Raw genomic sequence first — 23,646 nt, forward strand, 5'->3', positions numbered from 1 at the left:
GTGCGGCTCTGGGCTCCTGCTGGCTGAGGTCCCCGTCACTGCCCTGTGCCTTTCAGGTCCTCGAGTGCCTGGATTCGAGCGAATGTGCTGACAGTGTTGTGAAGGTCTCATCAAGGTATCTGCAGAGCGAGTGCAGGGAGAGGCGTCGCCTGGCGCTCAGAGCCCTTCTCGAGCTCATTGATGATCCCTCAATGGTGAGAAGGGGGCAGTGGCTGAGGCTGCGCTGGGAACGCAGTCGCTTGGCCTTGCCTGGGCTTCGGGCGCTGGGGCAGCTGCTCCCAGCTCTCCTGCCTCCCAGTTCAGCTGCCCGAGTGCTTCGGGACAGGCCTTTGGCCTCTGGGCCCTGCGGCAGCAGGGTGGAGTTTCACAGACTTGTGTTCTGCACAGGCCGAAAGAATGTGGAGCTTGACCGAAAGCCTCATGGACCTACTGTGGGACAGTGATGCAGAGATAGCTGGGATGACGCTCATCACACTCAGCTTTATATTCCTGCACAAATACGTTCTGATGTCAACCCCCATTGCCCTGCAGCTGGCTGAGGCGCTCCTGCCACTCTTTGACCACGTAAGGCTCTGTGCCCCCAGCCACAGCCACTGGGTGCTGCCTGGAAATTGTGTGCCCTGTGCACTTCCAGGCCTGTGCCCAGGGGGGCCTGGAGGAGCCAATGCTGAGGTATTTCTTCCTTTTTTTTCATAAAGGATAATAGCCAGGTACAGCTGCTCTCCATAAAACTCTTCCAAGACATGATGGAGTTTTTGGAAGAGAGAGATAAACTTTTGGAAAGCCCTGTGCACCAGAGCCTGCTTCCACTGCTCTTCCACTGCCATAATGAGAATCAGCGTGTGGCAGAGGTGAGGACTTGAGGGCTGCTGCTGTCCCCCTGCGAGGGGGCTCGGCTGCATTCTGCCCTGCGCCTGCTGGACTGCAGCCTCCTCCAGGCCATGGCACAGGGACGCCGGTCCCGTGCCCTGGGCTCTGGGACCATCTCCGCGTCTCTGCTGCTCTCCAGGCTTCTCGGGAAACGCTGCTTTGTGCGGTCAAGTTCATGAAGAGGAGGGATCTCAAAAAGCTCGTGAAGGAGGAGAAACTGTGGAAGTTCAGCAAGTGCCTGGTAAGGACGACCAAGAATGCCCAGCCTCAGCCTGGAGAAGGCCCTCGAGGGCGGTGCTCAGTGTGCGGGGCTGGCAGCTGTGCCCCTGCCCGCTGCTGCACGCAGAGGCTGCACGGGCTCTTCTCCAGGCTCCCGTGGGCCCGAGCCGGGTGCCCTCGGAGCCCCGGCCCAGCGGAGCTGCGGGGCAGGCCGGCACCGCGGCTCCCCGGGCAGCAGCCGGCCCTCTGCCCCTCCAGAGCCCGGCACCAGCGGCTGCTGGCCGCGCCTCAGGGCTGTGCAGGCAGGGGAGGCCGGGGCTGGGCGCAGGCAGCGCCCGGCCAAGGGGCTGAGCCCGCGCCAACCCTTCCCTCCTGCCGCTCTCTCCAGCTGGCAGAGGACAGGAGCGGAGCTGCCGAGCACCTGCGCCGGGCCCTGCGCTACCTGCAGAGCCCACAGGAGCCCCTGCGAGAGGCGGCCATCAGGTTCATGGGTGAGCCACGAGCCCGGGCTCCCTCCCCGGCCCACCGCAGCTCAGCCCCAGCCCCGCCTGCTGCCCCAGCAGTGCCGGCCGGGCCCGGCGCCGTGGAGCCCCGGCTGGCCTCGGCGCTCCTGTCGCCCTCTGGCAGCCGTGCCCTGGGGCGGCCGCGTGCGGCCAGGGCCCGGGCTGAGCCCTACCGGGCCAGCAGGGCGTGTGGCCACAGCGCCGGCAGCGCCGCTGGCAGGGAGCTGTGCCACTGGGGCCGTGACAGGCTCTATATTCACAGGGATCGCGGGGCAGAGCCTAAGGGGGCAGCAGCAAGAGCTCCAGCTGATCTGCAGTGGTGAGTGAGGGCAGGGGGCTGGCACCGGGGGCTGGCAGGGGGAGAGCTTCGAGCCCTGCCCTGGCTGCAGTGGGCTCTGCTCCCGTGGGCAGAGCACTCTGAGATTTCAGGGCTAAGTGGGCCATTCCTGGCCAGCAGCTTCGGGCTGATCCCCTGAGTACCTGCTCCCTCCTGGCCATGGCAAGAGCCAGCTGGCATGGCCTTGGCTGGGTGCTCTCCTGGGGTCCCAAGAGATCTGGCATCTGACTGTGGCTCTCTCTTGCAGCCCTTGAGGACCAAACAAATGATGTCAGCCTCGCCATTGGAAGCCTGGCAATTCAAACATTGTGCGTCCTCAAGTCAGTAGGCCCGGCTCCGATCTCCATGTTCCAGCGGCTCCAAAATCACCTGCGCAGGGCATGGAAGACGCGGCCTCGCCTGTTACAGCTTGGCTGCCTGCCCTGCCGCAGCTCTGTGGAGAGCTGATCCACAGGCTCTTTTTTCTGCGGCCACCTGAGGCAGGAGGCATTTCTTTTTCTTCAGGAATGGTTTTTTTTGGGTGGTTTTTTTTTTTTTTTTTTTTTTTGTTGTTGTTGTTTTGTTTTGTTTTGTTTTGTTTTACAATGTAAATATAGACTGTGTTATAATACACAGACTGCCAGGATCTTTCTTTTGCTGCCCAGGGTCCACAGGGCATAGGGGAAGCGGGGAAAAAGGGTGCTTGTGCTCTGCTAGCTGCCCAGGCGTGCAGTGGGGAAGGGAAAATGCCCAGAAGCCCCTTGGCCTTTGGTGGTTCTGCTGAAGCCTTTGTGCTGCTGACAGAGAGGCTGGGCAGGGGCCAGAGCTGCGGGGATCCCTGTGAGAGCGGTGCCTGGACATGGCCACAAGCCCTGTGCCAGGCAGGAAGCGCCATCTGTGTCCTCCTGCCCGTGTGCTGCTGCCTGCGCTGCTGAGGGCTCCGAGGTGCCTCTGCCTGGGGCTCCTCTGGAGCTGCTGTGGGGCTGCGGCGCTGCTGCCGGGCAGTTTGGCCGGGCTGGGCAAGACCCTGAGGGGCTGGGGCACTGGGAAGCCCTGAGCAACTGGGTGTCAGAGGCCATAAGCAGCCCCCTGGCAGCCGCCTTGTTCCTGCCGGAGCTGACTTGCAAGATGGATCCTGGGTGCTCTGGAACTAACAGCATCAGTGTTGTTGGAAACCAAAATGCAGGGAATTCTCAGACCTTTGGTCTTGTCAGCAATGCTTAGAATTAAACACAGGGTTTGATCTGAGACCATGGAAAGGGCTTCCAAACTTAGGTGCTAGAAGCGAGAATGTGGATTTATAGTTTATAGCAGAGACACGTGGAGGTAAGTTGAAGTGGAGGAAAGTTTAGAGTTGTAGAGTTCAAGATCTAGAAAAAATAATAGTTACAATGGTAAACAAGAAGCTTAGGATGCAGTGCTGTAGGTTTGTGTGTCATAACATGGTTGGTTGGCTAAGGAAGCTGACACTGTAGCATGAGTCCATAGGAGGAAATATTGAAGGATTGGGTCCAAAACATAGATATCCTACTTGGGGCCCCGGAGCTTTTCCAGGACATCTCGCCTGCAAGTAGCTCCAGTCAGTGACATGGAGCAGAGACCCCCGAGAGTGCCCAAGCTGGCCTGGCTGGAGGAGGAGGAGGTGGAAGAACGCCCTGGAGCTGCCCCAGCACAGGATACTGAAGAGGTGGTGCCGTTCCAGCCACCGCAGGAGGGTGAGTGGCAGAGCTGGGCCGCAGGGCTTGAGCCTGCAGCCAACTTGGTCCTATCCCATGCCATCCCATGCCCTGGGGACATGGCCACAGACAGGACGGAAGAGGGGCTGGGCAGACACCGTGCAGTGGCCGTGCTCCATCCCCGTGGGGCATCCCGGGGCTCTCCCTGCCTGGGGAGCACAGGGCTGGGCTGTGTTCTCTGGCCTCTCCCGCAGCCCCTCAGCACTGTCTGTGCTTGCTCTTTGCCAGATGCAGCCCTGGAGCGCACGGGAGAGCAGGAATCCAGCCGTGGCCGCTTCCACAGCACAGCTCAGATACCTGCAGCCATCCCCACCTGGGCTGGGCCTGCTGTCCCTGCTCAGCCGAGCACCGTGTGCGGAGAAGTCCATGCAACATCACCGGCTTCTTGCCCTTCTCCAACAGCTCATTTGTGAATTCATCCACAGCATCCAGCAGGGGGAGACTAGCACTGAAATAAATAGGGCAGGAGATCTTTCTCCTTTTCAATGCCTTTATTAAAAGCGATCAGCTCAGGTTGGGAGGTAAGACAGGTCTGCGGTCACACCTTTGTCGCTCCCAGGAGTGGCTCGGAGGAGGAGGAAAATGCAGCTTCGTCGACTAGGGGGCAGACCTGGGGGTCTTGTCCCCACAAAAGCAGTGGGGATATTCCCCTAATTCTGCTTCTTGGGTTTTCTGTCTAGGGTATTGGCTCTAGTCAAGGTCCTTTTAGTCTGGGGCTAGGGGCAGCAAAGGTTCTCAGTGTCTCTACAGGCTCTGGACCTTTGTCCTCATGTTTAGACATCACTTTGATCTCCTAATTCTGTATTGGCTTGTCACTTTTGGGGTTGTTTCGGTAAGTGTGGTGGGGGTCCTTCCCATGGCATGCTGAGTCTGAGGTTAATTTGCATGTCCTCTGATGTCCCCTCCTTTCACTGGCTGAGAAGGGCCATCCACCTGGCCCAGGCAGGGTGGTACTGATACAAAAAGGGGAATTCTCAACAATAGAGAGTTAACGACCTACTCTTAATAGGTCATTACAACATGAAGCTAACAAAGAACTCTCCTCTGCCACTACTGATTATACTTGTATTTCTACAACCTTTTTTAAAAAAAATGGGTAACCCTTTTTTACTCATACCATCGAGCACATGACCACTATATATGGACAATGGAACTCTGTGCTCTGTGTTGTTTGGTGGTTTTGCTTCATTGAAGTGATATTCTAAGAGAAGCAGTTTCCTCCAATGAAAAAAACCAATCAGTAATTAGCTTTGAGAACTGACAATCTGTTAAACCACTAAGGAAACTGTACACGGCCCTGTGAAGACACATGGTAAAGATGAAAAAGCCTGGGAGGGTCTCTTTCCCTTCTGGCTGGCACAGAGGTAACAAGGCTGACCCAGCCCCGTCTCAGCCAGGGCAGCCCAGGCGGCTCCTGCCGTGGGGCCGGGCCCCTTCCCAGGGACCCCGCCAGGCCCCATCGGCTGCCGGGCAGGGCAGGGGAGGCCGCGGGGCCGAGGCCAGGCCGGGCCATGGCTGCAGTTCCAACATCTGGGCACTGCTGAGCCCTGCCCCGCCGCCAGCCCGGGCCGAGCCAGGATCCGCCGGGCCCCAGGAGCAGCCCCGGGCCGGGCCGGCTCGACCAAGGTTCTGCCACCATTGGGGTTCACCCACAACCCCCGGGCAGGGGGAGGAGAAGCCATTGGCCCCCGGCCGTGCTGCTGCTGTGTTCTGGCCTGGCTGCTGAGATCCTGGCCCTGCCCCAGCGCGGCCCATCCTGACACAGCCCCAGAGCAGCCACTGCAGAAACCTCCATGGTAAAACAGCTCCGGCCCAAGGACCGAGCCCGGCCGGGGTCACGGAACCATCTGCAGGCCCCGGGTGAGATATGAACTCTGTCAGTGCTTCCATCCTCCCTCGAGTGAGAGAGAAAAGGACAAAGTGCAGGCACAGAGAGGGGCAACGTGAACACACCGAGGTCCGTGAAGAGGAAGCTGAGCCCCAGATGGGAGGGATGAGGAGGTGCCTTGATCTTGGGGCTGGAATCCTCTTGTAAAGCTATGGAGAAGGATGTAATTGATACATCAGACTCTCTTTTTCCTTATATCGCATTGAAAAGTATGGGGAGATGACTTGTTCAGCAAAAGCCTCCATGCTAAAGTAAGCAAATGTTGAAGTCTCTGTGATCCCATGAGAAGTTTGTACAGAGAGCAGAGTGATGAGACCCTGTGCCCTCAGGGAGACAAGAACTCTGTTATCAAAGATGAAAATTATTTCAGAAATAGATGAAGAGAACCTCTGCTCTTAAACAGCTCACCTTCAAAGTAATACCCCACAAGTTGACATGGCACATAAACACAGCTGTGGGAAAAGCTGTGAAAAATGGGAGGAACTTCACAAATTTTTCCAGGTGGCCGCTATTCGTGGAAATTAAAAGCCATGAGAGAACAGTTTTCTTGTGGAGAAATCTCCCCAACATTAACAAGAGGAACTTCTCTCCTTAAGTGAACTGAAAAAAACAATATTGTAGAGGTGGTAAACTGACTGAAAATTTTAGGTTTTGTCTCCTTACATTGTCAGTAAGAAAGAAAAGGTTGTAGGGAGAGGAGAAGTGTTCTGAAAGTTTTGTTCTGATTCTTATTGCTCTTTCTTTTAGCTACTGTTAATACCATTTTCTTTATACTCTTTTAAAGTTTTGAGCCTACTTTGCCTTACTCCTACTCCTATCTCACAACAGGAAATGAGCAAGTATATTCCAGTGAGTGCACTGGTAATTAGCCAACACTGAACCAACCACACTAATTGATGCACTGACCAAGAAACCTCAAATTGGTGAACCAAAACCACTACAGAAACCTCCCTGATGAACTGCACGAGAGCAGAGGGAAATGAAGGCAGAGCCATGGTTTGTCAGGACTTGTTTGATCCTAATGAGCCCTGTGGTGTATTTCGAGCTGAGCCCTGGTACATCAGGGCCTGGGAGTAGATTGCACAAACCTTTCCAGGAGTCTAAGTAAGAGGAAAACCCCAAAGTGTCTCAAAGCATGAATGGGTCCCATTGAGGTCCATCCCCAACACAGGCTCCTCATGGACTCCTTGGAGGAAAAAATTGGAGGCCAGGATGTCACCGACATGTTTTAGGAAAAATCCTTTCCTTAGGATTTTTCCCTTCTGAGAAGCTGAGAGGCCTCAGGAACAAACTGTAAACAATTCTTATCTGCTGCTGTGGAATGCAACAGGGGGAATCTGTCATTGGTCTCATCTGGTTGTTTGGAATTAACGGCCAACCACAGTTCACCTGTCCAGACCGTCTCGGTCCGAGACAAGCCTTTGTTATTCCTTCCTTTCCTATTCTTAGCTTAGCCTTCTGATGAAATCCTTTCTCTCTGTTCTTTTAGTATAGTTTTAATATATTTTCTATCATAAAATAATAAACCTAGCTTGCTGATACATGGAGTCAACTTTCTCGTCTCTTCCTTCATCCTGGAACCCTTGTGGACAATACTACAAATGGTGACCCCGAGTAAAAAAAGGAGCACCACCACAGAAGGTGAACACCGAGGACAGAACTGACAGATGGTGCCTCGAGTGAAATCACCACAATTGGACCCTGAGTGAGGAAGAATTCTTCATTTGGCTGGCCACAGAGAGAACCTTTTGAAAAGTCTCCCAGACAAGATGTCCAGAAGTCTTCGCGGCACAGAGCAGCCTGCTGAAGCCCAGAGGACACTGTCACAAGGTACTGTCAACTCTTCCCTTCCTGAAAATGCTTCCCTTCTTACAAGGCAGATTCGGATCTGGACAAGGGTGCCTACGGAGGTGGAGGTTCCATTCTCTCCCTCAGAGGAGAAACTTATTGGCCTCTGGCAAAAATGGGGTCATGAGGACAGAATTCGTATGCTGAAGATACATTTCTATGAGTTTTTCAGGTGGGCAAAGCACCATGGCTTTTTCACTGATGTGCTGTATGCCCTTGATTCATACATATGGGAATGCATGGAATTCATTATCCGAGACCTTCTTTACCGGGGACTTGGATTTCCTCGGGTTTATCCGTCATTCAGAACTCTCTTCCCAGTTTTGAAACGGAAAGCGTCTACATATCAGTGGATTGCGGATTGCCGAGGTATGTCTCCCTTCTCGCTGGCGCTGGCAAGAGGGGAAACAGTGCAAATCCACGGCCTGCAGGTTCCCAGCCCCCCCGAATCGCGGCGGGGGGACGAAGTTTTGCCCGCGACAGAAGAAAAGTTTTTTTCTGCGCCTTTGGAGCATGCTCCGACGGAACCGCCTCCCCCGCCTCGCTGCTCTCAGGGGGGAGGTGAGTTGGCTCCACCGCCCGAGCCGGAGCCGCGGGCCCCACCCCAACCCGCCCCGCAGGAGGTGCCAGTCCCCGCGGCCCCTCCCGCGGCACCGCCTCAGCCCGGACCGGACCCGTCGCCTCCAGCGGAGTTTGTCGGCGTTCCCGTGGCAGAAGCACCGCCTCCCGCGGCTTCGCCCGAGTTGCTAGGCGACGCACTCGACAGCAATCGCCAAGAGCTCGCGACTGCGCTGCCGCTCCCGAAGCAAAGTGAGACAACAGTGCAGGCGGCACCGGTGGGCGCGGGCCCCGCGCCCCTGCCGCCCCCCGCGGCTGTCCCGCCGCCTCCCGTGTCGGCTCCGCCGGCTTTGCTGTCTGCGCCCGCGATGCAGCTTCCGGTACCCGGAGAAGACGCGGCTGCTGTCCCCAGCCCGGCGGGGGTCGATGCCGCGCCGCCCGCGCCGGTCGAATCCGCGTTCGACCCTCCAGCAGAGCCCGTGAGGGCTCCGAACGCGGCGGCTCCGCCTTCGCCTGCCATGCCCGTGGAGGAGGCTGAGGTTGAGAACCACCAAGCGGAACCATCATTGGAGCCGCCCGTGGCCCCGCCGCTCCCCGCGGCGGCCACCGCGGCGCCTGCGATCAGCCTGGATTCCCCCCCGAACTTTTCGGGCTGTCCCGAGGCTGGCCCTGCGGGGGGAGCTGGGACAGGGGAAGGGGATGCCGGTCTGCCCCTCCGTGGGGGGGTTGTGGCTCGACAGCTGATTGCGGGCTCAGCCCGTCTGCCTGCTTTCAAACTCAGCGTTTTTCGCGGGCCGGTTCGGGTTTGGTTCGGAGGTTCCCGTTGGGGGTTGGAATGCCTGACTCCCCCTGCGCACCCCAGCACCGTGGGGGAGGTGGCTCCTGAGCCTTCTGCTTCTGGTCCCCAGCCCGCAGGGAGTGGGGGTGGTACCGAGGGGCAGAAAGGAGGAACACCTTTTGCATTTGCGTTGCAGAGGCAGGAGAAACAGTGGAAAGTGAGCGTCGCTCAATTGCTCTGGGGACAAAGCACCCCCAGATCTGGGGTGATGATCCCTGGGAAAGCTTCTCTTCCCCAGCTGCTGGTGTGCACCGGTTCAGAGGGGATGAAGCGTTCGGTCACTCGTGCTGCCCAGGCATTGGCAGCAGAGTGCCGGGTTGTGAGACCACGGAGCCCGCTCCGCGGGCCGGGTCTGGGCCGTTTGGCTCGGTTCCCTGGGCCAGGGCCTCCGCCCGGCCAGCGGCTGTTTGGTTCGGGGGCTTTGCTTCCCCCGTCAGGACCTGGGCCACCGTTCTGTAGGCCAGGTCTGGGATCCCTGATCCTTCCACGAGGGCCAGGGCCCCCGCAGGGCCTCAGTGGCTCCTCTCTGCTGCTGGTCTTTCGTCAAAAAAAAAAAAAAAAAAAAAAAAAAAAAAAAAAAAAAAAAGAGTTGAAAGAGCTAGCAGCTCAAAAAGCGTTGAAAAGCCAAGCAAGCCTGTTTCAGGACCAAAAGGGACTTTCAGCGATGTCAGAGAGGAACATCTTCAGTTTGGACTTTCCCTGAAACTCAGCTGTTTGGACTTGAAGCAATGAACTTTCTTTTCATTGTTTTTGCATTTTCTTATATCTTAAGATTGTTTTGGTGTGTGATGTAATTTGATGTTTTGCAGGTGAAGAATTTCCCTGACGGTTCCACATCAGCACTGATTGATGTTTTGATTGGCAACATTAAGACTCTCAGGTGCTTGTTCTTTCCTCTGCATGGGCCAGCAGATGAAATTGCAAACACTTTTTCCTTTTAATTTATTTAAAATAAAAAGGGTGAGATGTCACCGACATGTTTTAGGAAAAATCCTTTCCTTAGGATTTTTTCCTCCTGAGAAGCTGAGAGGCCTCAGGAACAAACTGTAAACAATTCTTATCTGCTGCTGTGGAATGCAACAGGGGGAATCTGTCATTGGTCTCATCTGGTTGTTTGGAATTAACGGCCAACCACAGTTCACCTGTCCAGACCGTCTCGGTCGGAGACAAGCCTTTGTTATTCCTTCCTTTCCTATTCTTAGCTTAGCCTTCTGATGAAATCTTTTCTCTCTGTTCTTTTAGTATAGTTTTAATATATTTTCTATCATAAAATAATAAACCTAGCTTGCTGATACATGGAGTCAACTTTCTCGTCTCTTCCCTCATCCTGGGACCCTTGTTGACAATACTACACACATCTGCCTGTAGATGGGAAAGTAAAAGAAATTACTTTGGGCCTCCCAACCTTATGTCCAATTTGGAAAAAGTCCCCATTTAATGGAAAACATGAACTTCTGCAGATAAGAGCAAGATGAGAAGTTCTAGACAACAAAAATCCAGATGACACTTGGCAAGAACCCTCTAGTGGAATGAAACTTGGGTGGGCCCTAGAGTCTTTATTCGGTCCTATAGCAAACTATCAGAATAGAGAGATGCTGTACAAACTTACAGGTCAGGTTGATAGACTAGCAAAAATCACCAGAGAAAGATTTAAAGAATTAAACGTACAATTACAAACCACCACAAAAATGACTTTGCAAAATCGATTAGCCTTAGATTTGTTACTCCTGAAGGAGCATGGAGTATGTAGATTTTTAAAGGGACGAGTTGATCATTGCTGCATTCACATCCCAAATGTAACTGCAGATGTAGAATATGACATCAATCAGTTGAAACAAATAGAGCATGAGGCACAAGAAGAGAAGAAAGATTTGACTACAAGCTAGTTAGGAAAAATCTTTAAAGGGTTAGGGTGGAATGTGAGTTCATGGATTAAATCTATCATTGAGAGTGTGATAATCTTACTAATTGCATTCTTAGCAATTTGGTTAGTTTACAGCATTTTAAGGAGAGAAATACAGAAGAAAACGTCCTGGAACCAGAAAATAATAAAGACACTGACACGAGATCCACATCCACTATCTTCTAGTTCTCCAGCCCATGATAGAATCCACGACAACTTTTACATCAACCCTGGATTTGAAGAACATCAAACATAAATTGAGAAGTAAAAGACTGTATCAAGTGAAAACATTTACACGTATAGTGAAGTGAAAATGCTTTCAAAGGGGGAATAATGATAGTGGCGCCCTGGAAAATGCTAAGATAAACTCTGAAATGTTAAGCCTTGTGTTTTACCTGCGTAAGTAGTATAATTGCTAGCTGAAATGATTGTTTAGTGGTTAAAATAATTACTGTATAATCATAAGAAGAACACTGAGAAACTGTATGTTCCTAGTCTAAGGTGGCCATGCTTGGCTGAAATCTATGTATACTATAGAACAATTTAAGTTTAATAATTAATATCAAAGTTATATAACGATAGAATATAAAAGCATATCCATCCCGAACCTATGTCGGAGTCAGATTTGGGTCTTTACCCCTGACACCCGGAGCTCTTCAATAAAAGCGACTGCATATAATTATTTCTCGTGATTACGTGTTCCTGAAAGCTAACACATGGAGTAACAATGTTCTCCAGTGTTCCATGTGGCCTGGCACTGTCGCCATAGACACCTGGTTCCATGGGATTCCATTGGGTAACAATGTTCTCTGGGTTCCATCAGGCCTGGCTCTGTCACCATGGACACCTGGTTCCATGAGATTCCATGGGGTAACAATGTTCTCCAGGGTTCCATTAGGTTAAATTACCATGGCTCTGTCACCATGGACCCCTGTTTTCATGAGAATCCCTTGGGTAACAGTGTTCTCTGGGTTCCATCAGGCCTGGCTCTGTCACCATGGACACCAGGTTCCATGAGATTCCATTGGGTAACAATGTTCTCCAGTTTTCCATGAGGCCCAGATCTGTCACCATGGACACCTGGTTCCATGGGGTTCTATTGGGTAACAATAGTCTCCAGTGTTCCATGAGGCCTGGCTCTGTCACCATGGACACCTGGTTCCATGGGATTCCATGGGGTAACAATGTTCTCCAGTTTTCCATCAGGCCTGCCTCTGTTACCATGGACACCTGGTTCCATGAGATTCCATGGCGTAACAATGTTCTCCAGTGTTCCATTAGCCTTGCTCTGTCACCATGGAAACCTGGTTCCATGGGATTCCCTAAGGTAACCATGTTCTCCTGTGTTCCATCAGGCCTGCCTCTGTCACCATGGACACCTGGTTCCATGAGATTCCATGGGGTAACAATGTTATCCAGTGTTCCATCAGGCCTGACTCAGTCACCATGGGAACCTGGTTCCATGAGATTCCCTTGGGTAACAATGTTCTCCTGTGTTCCATCAGGCCTGTCTCTGTCACCGTGGACACCTGGTTCCATGAGATTCCATGGGGTAACCATGTTATCAAGTATTCCATTAGGTTCTGTCAGGCCCGGCGCTGTCACCATGGACACCTGGTTCCATGAGATTCCATTGGGGTAACAATGTTCTCCTGTGTTCCATTAATTTCCATTAGCCTGGCTCTGTCACCATGGACACATGGTTCCATGGGATTCCCTTGGTAACAATAGCCTCCAGTGTTCCATGAGGCCTGGCTCTGTCACCATGGACACCTGGTTCCATGAGATTCCATGGGGTAAAAATGTTCTCCAGCGTTCCACTAGGTTCCATCAGTCCTGGCTCTGTCACCATGGACACCTGGTTCCATGGGATTCCATTGCGTAACAATGTTCTCTAGTGTTCCATGAGGCCTGGCTCTGTCACCATGGACACCTGGTTCCATGGGATTTACTTGGGTAATAATAGTCTCCAGTGTTCTATGAGGCCTGGCTCTGTCACCATGGACACCTGGTTCCATGAGATTCCATGGGGTAACAATGTTCTCCAGGGTTCCATCAGGCCTGGCTCTGTCACCATGGACACCTGATTCCATGAGATTCCATTGGGCAACAATGTTCTCCTGTGTTCCATTAAGTTCCCTCAGCCCGGCTCTGTCACCATGGACACCAGGTTCCATAAGATTCCATTGGGATAACAATGTTCTCCTGTGTTCCATCAGGCCTGGCTCTGTCATTATGGACACCTGGTTCCATGGGATTCCCTTGGATAACAATAGTCCCTAGTGTTCCATCAGGCCTGACTCTGTCACCATGGACACCTGGTTCCATGAGATTCAATGGGGTAACAATGTTCTCCAGTTTTCCATCAGGCCTGCCTCTGTCACCATGGACACCTGGTTCCATTAGATTCCATTGGGTTACAATGTCCACCTGTGTTTCATTAGGTTCCATCAGGCCTGCCTCTGTCACCATGGACACCTGGTTCAATAGGATACCAGTGGGTAACAATGTTCTCCAGTGTTCCATGAGGCCTTCCTCTGTCACCATGAAACCTGGTTCCATGAGATTCCATTGGGGTAACAGTGTTCTCCAGTGTTCCATCAGGCCTGGATCTGTCACCATGGACACCTGGTTCCATGAGATTCCATGGGGTAACAATGTTCTCCTGTGTTCCATTAGGTTCCATTAGCCTGTCTCTGTCACCATGGACACCTGGTTCCATGAGATTCCATGGGCTAACAATGTTCTCCTTTGTTCCATTATGTTCCATCAGGCCTGGCTCTGTCACCATGGACACCTGGTTCCATGAGATTCCATGGGGTAACAATGTTCTCCTGTGTTCCATTAGGTTCCATTAGCCTGGCTCTGTCACCATGGACACCTGGTTCCACGGGATTCCCTTGGGTAACAATGTTCTCCTGTGTTCCATCAGGCCTGGCTGTGTCATCATGGACACCTGGTTCCATGAGATTCCATTAGGTAACAATGTTCTCCAGTGTTCCATCAGGCCTGCCTCTGTCACAATGGAAACATGTTTCCATGAAATTCCCTTGGGTAACAATGATCTCCTGTGTTCCATTAGGTTCCATCAGGCCTGGCTCTGTCACCATGGACACCTGGTTCCATGAGATTCCATGGGGTAACAATGTTCTCCAGTGTCTTATTAGGTTTCATTAGCCTGGCTATGTGACCATTGACAACTGGTTCCATGAGATTCCATGGGCAAACAATGTTCTCCAGTGTTCCATTAGTTTCCATTAGCCTTGCTCTGTCACCATGGACACCTGGTTCCTTGGGATTCCCTTCGGTAACAATAGTCTCCCGTGTTCCATGAGGCCTGGCTCTGTTACCATGGACACTTGGTTCCATGAGATTCCCTGGGCTAAGAATGTTCTCCTGGGTTCCATTAGGTTCCTTTAGCCTGGCTATGTCAGGATGAACACATTGTTCCATGAAATTCCCTTCGGTAACAATGTTCTGCAGTGTTCCATCAGGCCTGGCTCTGTCAGCATGAAACCTGGTTCCATGAGATACCATTTGGGTAACAATGTTCTCCAGTGTTCCATCAGGCCTGGCTCTGTCACCATGGGCACCTGGTTCCATGAGATACCATGGGGTAACAGTGTTCTCCTGTGTTCCATCAGGCCTGGCTCTGTCACCATGGACACCTGGTTCCATGAGATTCCATGAGGTAACAGTGTTTTCCCGTGTTCCATTAGGTTCCATAAGCCTGGCTCTGTCACCATGCACACCTGGTTCCATGGGATTCCCTTGGGTAACAATAGTCTTCAGTGTTCCATCAGGCCTGGCTCTGTCACCATGGACACCGGGTTCCATAAGATTCCATGGGGTAACAATGTTCTCCTGTGTTCCATTAGGTTCCATTAGGCTGGCTCTGTTACCCTGGACACCTGGTTCCATGGGATTCTTTTGGGTAACAATGTTCTCCAGTGTTCCATCAGGCCTGACTCTTTCACCATGGACACCTGGTACCATGAGATTTCATGGGCTAACAATGTTCTCCTTTGTTCCATTATGTTCCATCAGGCCTGACGCTTTCACCATGGATACCTGGTTCCATGAGATTCCATGTGGTAAAAAAGTTCTCCTGAGTTCCATTAGGTTCCATTAGCCTGGTTCTGTCACGAAGGACACCTGGTTCCATGGAATTCCCTTGGGTAACAATAGTCTCCAGTGTTCCATCAGGCCTGGCTCTGTTACCATGGACACCTGGGTCCATGAGAATACATGGGGTAACAATGGTCTCCAGTTTTCTATCAGGCCTGACCCTGTCACCATGGACACCTGGTTCCATGAGATTCCATAGGCTAACAGTGTTCTCCAGTGATCCATCAGGCCTGGCTCTGTCACCATGGGCACCTGGTTCCATGAGATACCATGGGGTAACAATGTTCTCCTGTGTTCCATCAGGCCTGGCTCTGTCACCATGGACACCTCGTTCCATGAAATTCCCTTGGGTAACAATGTTCTCCTGTGTTCCATCAGGCCTGGCTCTGTCACTGTGGACACCTGGTTCCATGAGATTCCATTGGGTAACAATGTTCTCCTGTGTTCCACTTGGTTCCATTACGCTGGCTCAGTCACCATTGAAACATGGTTCCATGGGATTCCCTTGGGTAACAATGTTCTCCTGTGTTCCATCAGGCCTGCCTCTGTCAACATGGACACTTGCTTCCATGAAATTCCCTTGGGTAACAATGTTCTCCAACGTTCCATTAGGTTCCATCAGGCATGGCTCTGTCACCATGGACACCTGGTTCCATGAGATTCCATTGGCTAACAATGTTTTCCTGTGTTCCATTAGTTTCCATTAGCCTGGCTCTGTCATCATGGACACCTGGTTCCATGGAATTCCCTTCGGTAACTATAGTCTCCAGTGTTCCATCAGGCCTGGTTCTGTCACCATGCGCACCTGGTTCCATGAGATACCATGGGGTAACAATGTTCTCCTGTGTTCCATTAGGTTCCTTTAGCCTGGCTGTGTCACGATGAACACATGGATCCATGAAATTCCCTTGGGTAACAATGTTCTCCAGTGTTCTATCAGCCCTGGCTCTGTCACCATGGACACCTGTTTCCATAGGTTTTAATTGCGTAACAATGTTCTCCAGTGTTCCTTGAGGCCTGAATCTTTCACCATGGACACCTGGTTCCATGATGTTCCATGGGGAAACAATGTTCTCCTGTGTTCCATTACGTTCCATTAGCCTGGCTCTGTCACCATGGACACCTGGTTCCACGGGATTCCCTAGGGTAACAGTAGTCTCCAGTGTTCCATCTGGCCTGGCTCTGTCACTATGGACACCTGGTTCCATGAGATTCCAGTGGGTAAAAATGTTCTCCTTATTTCCATCAGGCCATGCTCTGTCACCATGGACACCTGGTTCCATGGGCTTCCATGGCGTAACAATGTTCTCCAGTGTTCCATGAGGTCTGGCTCTGTCACCATGGACACCTGGTTCCATGAGATTCCATGGCGTAACAATGTTCTCCTGTGTTCCATCAGTCTGGCCTCTGTGACCATGGACACCTGGTTCCATGAGATACCATGGGGTAACAATGTTCTCCAGAATTCCATTAGGTTCCATTAGCCTGGCTCTGTCACCATGGACACCTGGTTCCATAGGATTCCCTAGGGTGACAATGTTTTCCTGTGTTCCATCAGGCCTGCCTCTGTCACCATGGGCACCTGGTTCCATGAGATTCCATGGGGTAACAATGTTCTCCAGTGTTCCATGAGGCCTTCCTCTGTCACCATGAAACCTGGTTCCATGAGATTCCATTGTGGTAATAGTGTTCTCCTGTGTTCCATCAGGCCTGGCTCTGTCACCATGGGCACCTGGTTCCATGAGATACCATGGGGTAACAATGTTCTCCTGTGTTCCATGAGGCCTGGTTCTGTTACCATGGACACCGGTTTCCCTGAGATTCTATGGGGTAACAATGTTCTCCTGTGTTCCATTAGGTTCCATAATGCTGGATCTGTCACCATGGACACCTGATTCCATGAGATTCCATGGGCTAACAATGTGCTCCTGTGTTCCATTAGGTTCTGTCAGGCCTGGCTCTGTCACCATGGACACCTGGTGCCATGGGATTCCCTTGGGTTACAATAGTCTCCAGTGTTCCACCAGGCCTGCATCTGTCACCATGGACACCTGGCTCCATGAGATTCCATTGGGTAACAGGATTCTCCAGTGTTCCATCAGGCCTGACTCAGTCACCATGGGCACCTGGTTCCATGAGATTCCATGGGGTAACAATGTTCTCCTGTGTTCCATTAGGTTCATTTAACCTGGCTCCGTCACCATGGACACCTGGTTCCATGAGATTCCATGGGGTAACAATGTTCTCCTGTGTTCCATTAGGTTCCCTTAGCCTGGCTCCGTCACCATGGACACCTGGATCCATGGGATTCCCTTGGGTAAAAATTTTCTCAAGTGTTCCATGAGGCCTGGCTCTGTCATCATGGACACCTGGTTCCATGGGGTTCGCTTGGGTAACATTGTTCTCCAGCGTTCCATCAGGCTCGGCTCTCTCACCATGGATACCTGGTTCCATGAGATTCCATTGGGTAACAATGTTCTCCAGTGTTCCATTAGGTTCACTTTACCTGGCTCTGTCACCATGGACCCCTGGTTCCATGGGATTCCCTTGGGTAACAATGTTCTCCAGTGTTCCATCAGGCCTGCCTCTGTCACATTGGACACTTGCTTCCCTGAGATTCCATGGGGTAACAATGTTCTCCAGTGTTCCATCAGGCCTGGCTCTGTAAACATGGACACCTAGTTCCATGAGATTCCATGGGGTAACAATGTTCTCCAGTGTTCCATTAGGTTCCATTAGCCTGGCTCTGTCACCATGGACACGTGGATCCATGAGATTCCATTGGGTAACAATGTTCTCCAGTGTTCCATGAGGCCTGACTCTGTCACCATGGACACCTGGTTCCATGAGATTCCATGAGGTAACAATGTTCTCCATTGTTCCATCAGTCCCGGCTCTGTCACCATGGATACCTGGTTCCATGGGATTCCCTTGGGTAACAGTGTTCTCCAGTGTTCCATTAGGCCTGGCTCTGTCACCATGGACACCTGGTTCCATGAGATTCCCTGGGGTAACAATGTTCTCCAGTGTTCCATGAGGCCTGGGTCTGTAACCATGGACACCTGGTTCCATGAGATTCCATGGGGTATCAATGTTCTCCAGTGTTCCATTAGGTTCCATTAACCTGGCTCTGTCACCATGGACACCTGGTTCCATTAGATTCCATTGGTTAACAATGTTCTCCAGTGTTCCATGAGGCCTGGCTCTGTCACCATGGACACCTGGTTCCATGGGATTCCCTTGGGTAAAAATGTTCTCCTGTGTTCCATGAGGCCTGGCTCTGTCATCATGGACACCTGCTTCCATGGGATTCCCTTGGGTTACATTGTTCTCCAGCGTTCCATAAGGCCTGGCTCTGTCACCATGGACACCTGGTTCCATGAGATTCCATGGGGTAACAATGTTCTCCAGTGTTCAATTAGGTTCATCCAGGCTGCTTTTCCTAAGTTCATTTCCCAATTTCCGAAGATTCCCCTGCCAAGTGCCTTCAGGGTAGTCAGAAGTAGTCTGTTAAACTGTTCAACTTTCCCTGCAGCTGGTGCATGATAGGGGATATGATATATCCATTCAATTCCATGTTCCCTTGCCCAGGAGTTGATAAAGGCATTCTTGAAATGGGTCCTGTTGTCTGACTCAATTCCCTCAGGGGTGCCATGTCTCCACAGGACTTGTTTTTCCAGGCCCAGGATGGTGTTCTGGGCAGTGGCATGAGGCACAGGGTGGGTCTCCAACCATCCTGTGGTGGCTTCTACCATGGTCAGCACGTAGCACTTGCCCTGGTGTGTCTGGGGCAGTGGGATGTAGTCAATCTGCCAGGCCTCCCCATACCTGTACTTGGACCACCGCCCACCATACCACAGGGGCTTCACCTGCTTGGCCTGCTTGATGGCAGCACACATCTCACAGTCATGGATAACCTGAGAAACACTGTCCATGGTTAGATCCACCCCTCGGTCTCGTGCCCACTTAGAAATGACATCTCTACCCTGATGACCTGAGACATCATGGGTAAATCAAGGTGAGAATAACTCCCTCTTATGTTGCCAATCTAAGTCTATCTTTGACACCTCTATCTCTGCAGCCTGACCTACCTGCTCATTGTTTCAATGCTCCTCATTGGCTCTACTCTTGGGGACATGGGCATCTAAATGACAGACTTTCACAGACAGATTTTCTACCCCAGAGGCAATGTCTTTCCCCTCATCAGCAGCCCAGACTGGCTTTGCTCTATGCTGCCAGTTAGTCCTTTTCCACTTTTCCAGCTAGCCCCAAAGAGCATTGGCTACCATCCACGAATCAGTATAAAGGTAGAGCTTTGGCCACTTTTCCATTTCAGCAATGTGCAGGGCCAGCTGAATGGCCTTGAGTTCAGCAAGTTGACTTGATCCACCTTCTCCTTTGGTAGCTTGTGAAACCTGTCATGTGGGGCTCCATACGGCTGCTTTCCATTTCTGCTTCATCCCTTCAATGCAACAGGAACCTTCAGTGAAAAGAGCGTAGCGTGTTTCTTCTACTGGTAGTTGGTTGGATGGTGGAGCTTCCTCAGCCCGTGTCACTTGTTCCTGCTCCTCTTTGTCAGTGAGACCAAAGTTCTCACCTTCCAGCCAGTTTGTAATTATCTCCAAAATACCAGGGTGATTCAGGTTTCCAATACGAGCTCGCTGTGTGATAAGAGCAATCCACTTGCTCCATGCAGTGTTGGTGGCGTGGTGGGTAGAGGGAACCTTTCCTTTAAACATCCACCCCAGCACTGGTGGTCGAGGTGCCAGGAGGAGTTGTGCTTCTCTGCCAATCACCTCCGAGGCAGCTTGAACTCCTTCACAGGCGGCCAAGATTTCCTTCTCTGTGGGAATGGAGTTGGCTTTGGACCCTCTGTAACTTTGGCTCCAGAATCCCAGTGCTCGGCCTCAAGTCTCCCCAGGCACCTTCTGCCAAAGGCTCCAGGACAAGCCATGGTTCCTGGCTGCAGAGTAAAGCACGTTCTTCACCTCTGGTCCTGTCCTGACTGGGCCAAGGGCTACGGCATGAGCGATCTCCTGCGTGATCTGGGCAAAGGCTTCCTGCTGCTCAGGGCTCCAGTGGAAATTGTTCTTCTTGTGGGTGACCAGGTAGAGAGGGCTCACAATCTGGCTGTACTCGGGAATGTGCATTCTCCAAAACCCTATGGCACCCAGGAAAGCTTGTGTTTCCTTCTTGCTGGTTGGTGGAGATATCACGTTGATCTTGTTGATGACCTCAGTGGGAATCTGATACCGTCCACCTTGCCACTTTACTCCCAGGAATTGGATCTCTCGGGCAGGGCCCCTCTAACCCTGGTTATTATGTCTTTCCTGGGCATACACGGTAGAGGTTCCTTCAAGGGGATCTGACAGATCATACCCGGTAGCTTGGACATGGGAGGTTGAGGCTACCTTCACTTTAGTGGAACTCCCTCTGTTAGTGTTTCCCTCCTTGAGCTGACGCACCCGTGCTGCCAGGACAGAAGTGGGTTTCCCGTCCCACCTTCCCACGTCTTCCCCATGGTCACACAGAAAGAACCACAGGTCAGCCCTTGGGATGTAGCCTCTCTCTCTAGCTGGGGAATGCTGGGCTGTGACTTTGGGGCCTGTGACTCGCACTGGTGCCATGTGGGAACTGTTCTTCCTCTCTCCACCCTCATCTCTTCTTGTAGGCTCTTAATAATAGCAGAGACATGAGCCTGCATTGGGCCATTGATCATACTCTCACAATTTCTAAGCTTGTTGGTGACAGAGCCCGCTGTCTCTTGGTTGGTATCAGCATTAATCGTTGCAGTGAAGGTGGTGTATTGAGATGGCCCCAGATCTGCCAGACTCCACAGCATTTGCCCTGTGCACCTGATTTTGTCAGGGTCATTGTCATGCTGTCCATCCCTCCCAAAGAGTACCTCCAATGCTGCCACTTCTCTCAGCTGTTGGATCCCTTCCTCGAGGGTCTTCCAGCACATTCTATCGTGGTGCTCCTGCATTCTCTCCCTCTGGACAAACCTCTCTCTGACACTCATTATAAGCAGCTCCCAGAGGGAAAGGGACCCTGGATCCAATACAAATACCTGATTCATACCTGAGTCCTGGGTCAAGTGTCCCAAATTCCTTGCCTCACCACCATCCAGTTGCACACCTGTGACCATAAGGTCCCCGACCCAGAGTAACCAGGTTGTATAAGCCTCACATCCCCGGCGTACAATGTCCTTGTGCAGTTCATCCACAGGGACTTTAATACATCAGGGACTCAGTGATGAACTCAACCACTGGCTCCCCTGTGGGATGTGAGGGCCCTCCATTCTTATCCTTACCTGGATGCTCTGATTTCATCTTAGACCTCCTTGTTTCTGCAGGAGCGACTGCCGCTGGCTGTGACTGCCTCTGCAGTTCAGCTGGAACCTGGATGGTTGGAACATCTGTGGGTTCCACTGCTGCACCATCAGACTCTCCCTCTTTGAGGCAGGGGGAGGGTTTTCACCAGCTGGGGAAATGTACTCCTTCAGCATCTGGCCCAACTCCTTCACCAGAACCCAATCTGGGTGGTTCATTTCTGAGGTGGGCTGTGGGGCAGGGTCAGGCTCTGGGGCAGCAGCATCCCTTGTCTCTGGGGTAGGTGTCAGCGTGGTTATCCAGGTTAATCTTCCCCTATCTCTGAATGCTAAATAGAACAGGCCTATCAGCAAAAATAACCACTGTATGATATCAGTAGCATTCTCAGCGGATGTGAACCCTTTGAAAAGTGGTGGGGCAGACCCAAAGAGCTGGGTGAAGGGTTGAGAGAAAGTCTCCCCCAATGTCATTTCCTCACAGTAAGTACCATTATTAAAATACCCCAAAAACAGACAGTTAGTGTGTGATAGCTCTGAATCCATGCGCTCGCCTTCCAGAGGAAGTTAAAAATCCATGAATTTCTCACCTTATTAAGCCATAAAACAAACTGGATAACAGCCACAGCAGCCTTAGTTATGGTTAGCCTGTGTTCCCAGGGAGGGCCAGGCTGCTCCTGATGGGGCAGAAGGAAGAGTTCCAGGCCCTCCACGAGGGTGAGTGAGGGCAGCGGGCTGTCAGCAGGGGCTGGCTGGGTGAGCTGCAATGCCTGGGCAGGGAGCTGCAATCCCTGCCCTGGCTGCAGTGGGCTTCGCTCCTTCTGTGGACGAGGGTGGCGTGGGCAGAGCACACAGAGATTTCAGGGACATGGGTGAGGGGATTCATGGCCAGCACCTTGCAGCTGATCCCCTTGGCCCCTCCTGTCTTGTGGCCATGGCAAGAGCTGGGTGGGATGGCCCTGGCAGGAAGGTCTCCTTGGATTCCTGCACATCCAGGTTCTGACTGTGGCTCTGTTCCTCTCTCTTCCAGCCCTTCAAGGCCTGAGTGAAGACAACAGCCCTTCCCATATAAGCACATTTATACAGATGATGTTTGAGGGAAGAGCTGCAGAACTACTTTCATCTTCTGGCTCAGAAGAACCAGTGTCTCTTTAAGACCTCCAGATCCCTTGGAAGGTGAGACCACCTGGAGATCAGAGGAGACCAGCTGGAGCTCCAGGCACAGCTGATGACTGGCACAGCTGAGCCTGTGGGAAGCTCCCATAGCTCCCACCTTCTCCCTCCCTGGTAACAGCTTCCTCCCTCCAGCCCTCAGACCCTGCCCATCCCCTTTCTTCCCTCCCAGCTCATCCCTTTGCTTCCCCTTCCATTAATAAACTGTTTGGCTTCTTCACTTTACCCACATCTCTGTGGAGCTGGAGCAAAGCAAATCCAGAGCCCTGGGACACACAGGCCCCTCCTGGTGTTCTCTTCCACGCCATGTTTTGTGCACAGACACAGAGGAACGAGGGCAGATCAGGCTGGAAGGGTCCCTGTGCTGAAGATCCATTTCCACGACGCTGTGGAGGTATAGACCTTGCTGAGCACCCTGGAGCCCCTGGACTTTGGAAGAGCCAAGCTGAGGATGCTCTGAACCCAGCTGTGAGGCATTCCATGCAAGCATCCACAGAGGGCAAAGGGGTTTGGAATGCTGGAAGGTTTCAAGAACAGCTTCCTGAAAGCACTGCACTGCTCCATCCCTGCACAGGATCAGGAAGAGGGCAGAACCAGAGACCATGCGGGCTCAACAGAGAGCTTTGGGTGTGCCTAAGGGCAAATGAAGCAGCAGCACGGTGCCCGAGACTCAGACACATGACTGTGCCAGTGCCTGTAGTGCTTTCTGGCAGTGCTGGGATCCCAGGTGTGGTTCTGGTCCCCAGAACCGAGGAATGGCAGCCCCAGGCTCAGAGCCAGTCAGAAAGCCAACCAAGTGAGACCAGAGCGAGGGCACCTTTCCAGTTTCTCTTGGGCATGGCCGCGAAACAACCCCTGCTGCTTCTTCCTCCACCTGTGTTTGGGGCGTGCTGGTGGCAGAGCCAGCCAGGTTGTGCTCTGCATTCCAAAGCCTGTTGGGAGCGGGCATGAAAAGTGCTCTGTGCACAGCAGAGAGTTCTGGAAGGTTCTGACAAGAGCGTCCTGTGGGGACAGGGCTCTGGGCTCTGGCTGGGAACAGCCTGGTTTTCCTGCCGTGAGCGCAGGCAGGAGTTGAGGCAGGTGAAGAGGCAGAGGGCACCTTGTGTTTGTAGAGGGCCTGGGGCTGCACCTCTGAACCTCCACCTGGAAACACACTTGGGGGAATAGGAGCTAGAGCTGGAGCATTCAGCCTTGCCAGCTTTTCTTAAGAGTGTGTTGGTGTTCCCCAGGAAATCTACACATTTGGGGAAATGCCTTTGGAGCTTGCTTCTCAAGGAAAGTGCTTCCCTGGGAGCTCCCAGTGAGGTGGGAAGGGTGATCCAGGAACCCTAGGCCTGG

General features: G+C 52.4%; 1 protein-coding gene across 1 annotated transcript in view; it reads left to right on the plus strand.

Moving 5' to 3' along the window:
- The window catches only part of LOC132334558 (uncharacterized), a 44,032-nt gene that overhangs the window by 13,908 nt on the left and 6,478 nt on the right, over positions 1-23,646 (plus strand). The window contains exons 4-6 of the mRNA XM_059860663.1: positions 57-194; positions 1,010-1,111; positions 7,935-8,318. Of these exons, the coding sequence (XP_059716646.1) occupies positions 57-194; positions 1,010-1,111; positions 7,935-8,318 (624 nt within the window). The remainder of the gene's footprint in view (positions 1-56; positions 195-1,009; positions 1,112-7,934; positions 8,319-23,646) is intronic.

Source organism: Haemorhous mexicanus, chromosome 16, assembly GCF_027477595.1.
Source record: "Haemorhous mexicanus isolate bHaeMex1 chromosome 16, bHaeMex1.pri, whole genome shotgun sequence".
NCBI lineage: Eukaryota > Metazoa > Chordata > Aves > Passeriformes > Fringillidae > Haemorhous > Haemorhous mexicanus.